This window comes from Rhinoderma darwinii, chromosome 10 (assembly GCF_050947455.1).
Source record: "Rhinoderma darwinii isolate aRhiDar2 chromosome 10, aRhiDar2.hap1, whole genome shotgun sequence".
Lineage (NCBI taxonomy): Eukaryota > Metazoa > Chordata > Amphibia > Anura > Rhinodermatidae > Rhinoderma > Rhinoderma darwinii.
Window position 1 is genome coordinate 47,549,923 of NC_134696.1, and position 7,852 is coordinate 47,557,774.

At 41.1% G+C, this 7,852-nt stretch overlaps 1 protein-coding gene across 1 annotated transcript in view; it reads right to left on the reverse strand.

Annotated features, from left to right (window-relative positions):
• Positions 1 to 3,416, reverse strand: part of LOC142661438 (excitatory amino acid transporter 2-like) — a 60,431-nt gene extending 57,015 nt beyond the window's left edge. The window contains exon 1 of the mRNA XM_075838831.1: positions 3,287 to 3,416. Within this exon, the coding sequence (XP_075694946.1) occupies positions 3,287 to 3,416 (130 nt within the window). The remainder of the gene's footprint in view (positions 1 to 3,286) is intronic.
• Positions 3,417 to 7,852: the final 4,436 nt, after the last annotated feature.

Here is a 7,852-nt window from a genome sequence, read left to right on the forward strand (position 1 = left end):
GACCCTCACCAAACCCAAGAATAAATAGAACAAGTCCCTTCAGCTTTTTATCTGCAACACAAGTCTATTCAAGTGGATGCGATTGTGTTCCAGTTCCCTGCACAGTGGCTTGATTGGAGCGCTGCCATACAGGGAAAATCTGTAAAGAAAACACATTCTGACGATCAGTAGGAGATCACTAATCAGAAAGTGATGGAATATCCTGCTGATTTGCCCTCATTCCTTATGGCGTTGAAACCCCTTAACAAACAACTCTTTCCTCTCTTTGTTTACTGTGTATTTCCAATTGGCAAGTGCTAAAGAAAAGTGGGAAAAAGATCCAGATAAAGAGGAAGACATTTTAGAGCCATCAAATACTGTATCCTGCATATAACCTGACCCACCACTCAAGTATACGTAATAAATAGGTCATACAGTACAGCCAGACCAACCAATTTTAAAGAGGACCTGTCACTAGGTTCTAAAATTGAATTTACATATGTTGTCTTTAGCCCGCTCAATCTGTGTTTCCATTGCCATTTTTCTTTTCTTCCTGCACCCACCCGTTCCTGAGATATTGTCTCCCGTTCTTTTGCTGCTTGATATGTAAACTCACTGTAGTTAGCCAACGGGGTGTGAACTACAGTGAATTTCCCCAGGTGAAGCATCTACATTGCCTCTGATGCTGTCCAATCAGCACAAGGCAGCCTATTACAAGTTTTTCCCTATATGATCTCGCGAGACCACGCTGGAAGAAAACTTCTCATCAACCACAATTTACCCTGACTGATGCAGCAGAGGATATCAGCGGCTTCTGATGTCCTTATGGCTCCAACAGAAAATGTATAACTCTTCCTTTTAATTTCCCTGGTAGTCTAGTGGGATGTATACACATACATTACCTGGTGGCACATAAAGACCACATAATCAATTGTCGTGTGTGTTGGGGATGTCAACAGTGCCAAGCACAGTGATGTAATGGTTTGTGATTCAAAGATTAAAATGCAATCCTAATGGAAGAATGAATGCTCAAATATTGGTTGACAAGAAATGTGATTAGCAGGCAAAGGTGTAACTTAAAGCGCCTGGGTCTCAATGCAAAATCTGTAACAGAGCCCCCACCTAACATGTGCCATTTATAATACTGGTGTCTTCTGATGTGGCAGAAGGGCCTTTGGGACCCCTCAGATTTTACATCTTGTGATATCGGCCTTATTTATCTTATAAAACACTTTAGTAGGATAGATAGAAGGCCCCATGCACACGAACGTGCTTTCGTGGCCAAAATTCCCCCGAAAATCCATGGGAGAATTGCGGCCCCATTCATTTCTATGGGCCCATGCACACGACCGTGGTTTCCACGGTCCGTGCATGGCCCAAGAGCCTGGACTGCAGAAAGAACGGGCAGGTCTTATTACGACCGTGTTCTGCGGTCCCGGCTCATAGAAAATAATGGACGCGGCCATGTGCACGGCCCGTGAGTTGCGGGCGGCTCGCGGGTGACACTCCACGGCCGGCCGACCCGAAAATCACGGCCGTGCACATGGCTACGGTCGTGTGCATGAGGCTGAAGAAGGAAAAGATAGAGAAGTAGCACATGACTTTAGGACCTGACGACACACATAGGTCTACAAAGGACCTGTAGAGACAAAAAAATAGGATATTTTGAATCAAGACCATTTGCAAAGTTGCTTCATGCTTTTATTATAGATGTATAAAAGCAGTAACATTGGTTGCAAAAATGCACAATCTTTTTTTTTCTATTTTTATTATATTTTCAGATGTACATTCCGATAACAATAGCAAAAAGTTGTAATAGATCAAGACAAGCAAGTCAAAACATACATAAGTAAGCCGAGAGAATAGTCCTTGCATTTGTCGGAAAAAAGGCAAAATAACAGCACATCTTTATATAAAGTATAAGCAGAAAACAGTAAGAATTTGGTTTAGCAGGGTACAAGATGATGGGGAGAGCAGCAAAGGCAAGTATCACTATAAAGAAAACAAAACATGAAGACCGGATGGAAAAGACCATAAATAACAGTAGTTTCCAAATAAAAGGGCATGAGTCAATACCTATCTTTACACAGCCACAACAGTACATAAGAAAGCAATCATAAGGAGACTATATTGGCACCAAATAAGAATACATTATACCTTTGTAAATGTCTCCCTAACACTGACAAGTGGTGGGGGCAGAGTAAGATGAGTGCCCAGGTAGCGTACGGAGTCATTAGATACAAAATATAAATTCAGCAGTTAGCCCAAATAACATATCCATCAATCAGCACATAACAGTACATGACCATTAATATAGAGTGAAGTAATGGTGAAAAAAATCATGATCGGATAGCTGGTCTAGCCACTATCCATAACGAAGGGGACCACACAGTTGATGAGTTGCTGGCTAAGTCTGGACTGGTCCAGCAGCCTGGCAAAAAGCAAAACACCTTGGAGCAAAAAAAAGGCTTGTCAATATCCCGATCAGATGGATCTTGAAGTGTGAGTCCTCCATAGCATAGGGTAGTGATAAGATGGCAGCCAAAAAACCCTCTCCAGGACTCAGAGCAAAGATGAGAAGTGGACCCACCGCCACTGCTAGCAGGGACTTTCATAGATCCAGCAAAAGAGCCAGGTGGCAGGAACAACATGTCGATTTTCAGATGAAGGGCCACATAGTAATCAAGGCCCAATAAAATAATTCAGCAACTGCCTCATACACCGGTCTGAAGAAAGTGGAAGGACTCGAGGTAGGAAGCCATATCACTTTAGCGTGCGGTGAAGCTTAAAGGCGGCTGAGTAGATAGAGGACTGCAGGGGTAGGCCTCGACACATACCCACTGTTAAAAAGTGGAGAAGTGGGGGCCTCCAGTGATCAAACGATTATCATCTAACTTGTGGATAGTTGATCATTATTAATTCTGTACAACTAATTGAATCTCTTCTAATAAATTCGAAACTATACAATGATTATTATGAGAACATAAATGTAATGAAATGATGAGAAAATACACATTGCATAACAAACCTAACATGCATATCATACATTGAAACTAGAAGAGAATAATGGGATACATTTTTCTCAGATCTAAAATACAATGAGATGCAGCCTTTATGAGCAGAAAACTTCAGACTACAAATATAAGTCAGTATTTTTCTTTCTAGTATCTGGTATTGCAACTAAGTCTCATTCACTTGAATAGGGATTAAGCTGCAGTACCACAAACAGCCCATGGACAAAAGTGTAAGAAAGCAGCCATATTCCTTTTTTCATTTCATATAAATGCGCCTAGCAATATGCACTTACCAGCTATTGTTAAAATTAAGAGAAGATGCCGTCTCAGCCAGCTACAGTGTTTTGTCCAACATGGTTTGGGAAATTCCTCCAGACTCATATGATGTCCATCAGAAATGGGAACTTCAATGTGATTCGTCATCCTAGGTTAACGAGCCAACGGCAATACCCAGGGGACCACCTGAATGAAGAGGGCAATGAATTTGGTGAATAGTTAAAACTTTTTGACATTGACAAATAGAAAATCCTTTACGGTAAATGAGCTAGAAACTAGCTATCACTTAGAGATATTTGACTACGTAAACACACGAGTCTTTACGGAAGTTTTAATACACAAGTCTTTCAAAAGAACTCTGTAGTATCGTCACCAGAAATGACTGGTTAATACGTCTAAGTTATACTAGTGTCTTGGGAAATTGTTCACCATCTTTGGCTTTTTTAGTTTTTTTTTTCTATTACAGCTTGGAATTAAAATTGATTTTTGGGGGGGGGGGGTTTGTACCATCTGATATACACGAAATGTCTACCAGTTTGAAGGTGGAAAATATTTTTTACGTAACACAAACAGAGAATTTGAATGTGCATATGTATTTGCCCCCTCAAAGTCAATACTCTGTGGTGCCACATTTTACTGCATCTACAGATGGAAATCTGCTGGGGAATATCTCTATTAGCTTAACACACCTAGACACTGGAATTTTTGCCCATTAAAATTTTAGTCTCATCTGACCAGAAAACCTTCTTCCTCGTGTTTGGAGAGTTTGCCACATGCTGTTTAGCAATTTCAAAAGCCGTTTTTTTAATGATTTTCTTTAAGAAATGGCTTTTTACTTCTTCCATAAAGTCCCACTCTGTATTGTTCGGCTTATGGCGGTCCTATGGACAGATACTTCCATCTCTGCTGCGGATGTTTGGTGCTCCTTCAGTTTTATCATTGTTGTCTTTGTTGAATCTCTGATCAATGCTCCCCTTGGCCGGTCTGGGAAGAGGGATCTCTTCCCTAGTCAGGCTTGTAAATGTGCTATATTTTATCCATTTTGTGATAATGGATATATTGGTGCTCCGTAGGATGTTCAAAGCTTGGGATATCTTTTTATTACCCAACTCCGATCTATACTTCAGCACAACTTTGTCTCTGACCTATTTGGAGGGCTCCTTGGTCTTTATGTTTCTTGCTTATTGGTGTTATAGACTCCGGGGTCTTCCAGGACAGGTGTATTTATACTGACATTATGTGACCAGTGATGTGACACTTTGATTACACACGGGGGGTCTTATTATACTAATTAGTTATTTTTTTAAAAACAAGGTACTTTTTTTCATTCCACTATAACACTGGGATTTTGTCAGGTTCATTACATAAAATCAAATTTTAAAATACATTTTAATACCTGGTTGCAATGCAACAAAAAAGGAAAAACACCAAGAGGGGGTAAATACAAGACACTAAGTATGAATGTTAGTTAACTTAGTTGGCTAGGAAGACTAACAGTAAGGGTCAGTTCACACTGAGGTTTTTTTACATGTTTTTTGACGCATAAACTGAATCGGAAAACGCGCCAAAAAACGTCCGAAAATGCTTCCCATTGATTTGAATGGAAGACGTTTTTTTCCCGCGAGCGGAAAAACTGTCTTGTGGGATAAAGAAGCGACATGCCCTATCTTCGTGTGTTTATGTCTCTGAGCTCCTATTGACATCAATGGGAGGCAGAGAAAGCGTATTTCGCTGCATTTGTGCCCGTGGCGCTCAATGGGCGGGAGCGAAAAACGCCTCAAAAACGCAGCAAAGGGCGTGCAGGCAGATCAAAATTTACCTCAATTCCAAACAGAATTTTGAGGCAGGATTTTCTGTGCCTAAGGGTATGTTCACACACACTTAGCAAAAAACGTCTAAAAATATGGAGCTGTTTTCAAGGGAAAACAGCTCCTGATTTTCAGTCGTCATTTTAGCAACTCGCGCTTTTCGCTGCATTTTTTACGGCCGTTTTTGGAGCCGTTTTCCTATAGAGTCTATGAAAAACGGCTCCAAAAACGGCTGAAGAAGTGACATGCACCTCTTTTTCGTGGGCGTTTTTTTACGCGTCCGTTTTTCAAAACGGCTGCATAAAAAAACGCCCCGTCGGAACAGATTCCGATTTTTCGGCCGTTTACGGCCCGAAAAACGGCTGAAAATAAGCTGTGTGAACATACCCTCAGTGTATGCAGTAAGTGAAGAGCTTACTACTGTGTAAAGAAACCTAATGACTTTTACAGGGAAATAGCGAACCTGTATAGAATACATGGGATATCTATCTACACAGGAGTACAGGCATTTTAGGAGAGCTTTCATTCAAAGGGTATGTTCACACAAACTAATTACGGACGTAAATCGGGCGTATTAACCACCGAATTATGTCCGAAATTTCGGCTTGAATGCGTTGGCAAACATCTGCCCATTGAAAGCAATGGGCTGACGTTTGTCTATTCACACGAGGCGTATATTTACGCGCCGCTGTCAAAAGACGGCGCGTAAATAGACGCCCGCGTCAAAGAAGTGACCTGTCACTTCTTGGGGCGTAATTGGAGCCGTTATTCATTGCGCCTGCACATGCCGTTACGGCTGAAATGACGGGGCTGTTTTCTCCTGAAAACAGCCCCGTAATTTCGGCCGTTATGGACTCTGCCGTGTGAACATACCTAAAGTGTACCTCCTTTTGCATAAAGGAGTCGTACATGTGAATATATAAAACTTTGTAATATCGGTGAAAGTGACCCCTACCTCATCTACCAGCGTAGTAAAAGATAAAAAGTAAATACTAGACATTGAAAAGATGAAAAAAGACGACGGTGCTGCAGTCTCTCTATCTCATGCTTTAGTGACGGCTGGGTATATACATCGCGGTCAAAACAGTATTTTTTCCCCACTACTGCAAAAGCGCATTTTGACCGTGACATGTGAACCAATCCTTAGGAGGAGAGACATCTGATTGGCTCAGAGCACACACTACAGTTCAAACATTACATTACATTAGATGAGGGGACAATATATGTACATGGGTAAAGAATTGATTAAGAGACAGAAAACAAAGGGTAGTTATAAATGGTACATAGTCAAAATTGGCTAAAGTCAGTAGTGCGGTACCACAAAGATCTGTGTTAGATCCAATTCCATTTCAAGGGAATCTGTCATCAGTAATAAGACTACCAAACGTTTTCTGGCGCCTGGTAGTGCATTTAAAAACATGTGGACATATACCTTCGTGTCTCTGAATAGCTTTATCATTTCCGAGTAAAATGAACTATAATCCGGAATGCAATTTAGCCCGCAAGTGACATGCGTGCGGTCCCAATCCCGGCAAGTGCACCGGATCTTACTTTGTAACCCTGCCCAACTCCTCCTTGGTGTTGATTGACATTCTGCAAGGCCATCGTGTGCAGCAAGTAGCACAACATTGAAGCCGTCAATCAACACCAAGGGGGGAGGGTTGGGCATGGTTAAGGGAGAAGACATGGGTGCACTGGCCAGAATTGGGACCGTACTCATGGCACTTGCGGGCTAATTTGTACATCAGATTAAAGATTATATTCTCTGCAATAAAAATGCTATGAAGGGACAAGAAGGTATGTCCGTTTTTGCTGACAATAAAAAGCTTTATAGGGTACATAAAACTCAGCTTGACCATAAAATATTACAGAAAGAGTTAGAAAAGCTGGCAGCATGGGCAAAAGCATGGTAGATGAAATTTAAAGTTGATAAATGTAAAGTAATGCACCTGGGACGCAATAATAGTATTAATGCATATACATTAAATGGAATAAAACTGGGGATAACGGAACAAGATAAGGACCTGTGTATTCTGGTTATAAATAAGCTGAGCAGCAGTACTCAATATCAAGATGCAGCTGCAAAAGCAAATGGGATTTTAGGTGTATAAAAAGAGAGATAAAGAGGGATAAAAGCCCATGATTCAAATGTAATATTACCCCCCTTTATTCAACTGTAAGGGTATGTTCACATGCAGTGTTTTCAGACGTAATTTGGGCGTTTTATGCTTGCAATGGGTTTTACGGTGCTCTGTTCCCACGAGGTGTAATTTTACGTGTCCCTGTCAAAATATGGCGTGTAAAAAGACGCCCGCGAAAAAGAAGTGCATGTCACTTCTCGGGACGTTTTTGGAGCCGTTTTTCATTGACTCCATTGAAAAACAGCTCTAATAACGGCCGTAAAATACACAGCGAAAAACGCGAGTTGCTACAAAAACGTCTGAAAATCAGGAACGGTTTTCAACTGAAAACAGCTCCGTATTTTCAGACATTTTTGGTCACTGCGTGTGAACATACCCCAATACTTCCCTTGTTATGCCACATCTTGCATATGGAATTCCGTTTTGGGCTCCACATTATAAATAGGATATAGGAGAACTGGAGAGGGTTCAAAGGCGGACGACTAGATTATTAAATTGGATGGGAGGTGTCGCTTACATGGAAGGCTAGAGAAATTGGGCTTGTTCAGCTTGGAAAAAAGATGTCTTAGAGGTGATCTTATTAACATGTGTAAGTATATGTGTGATCAATACAGAGAACTAGCACATAATCTGT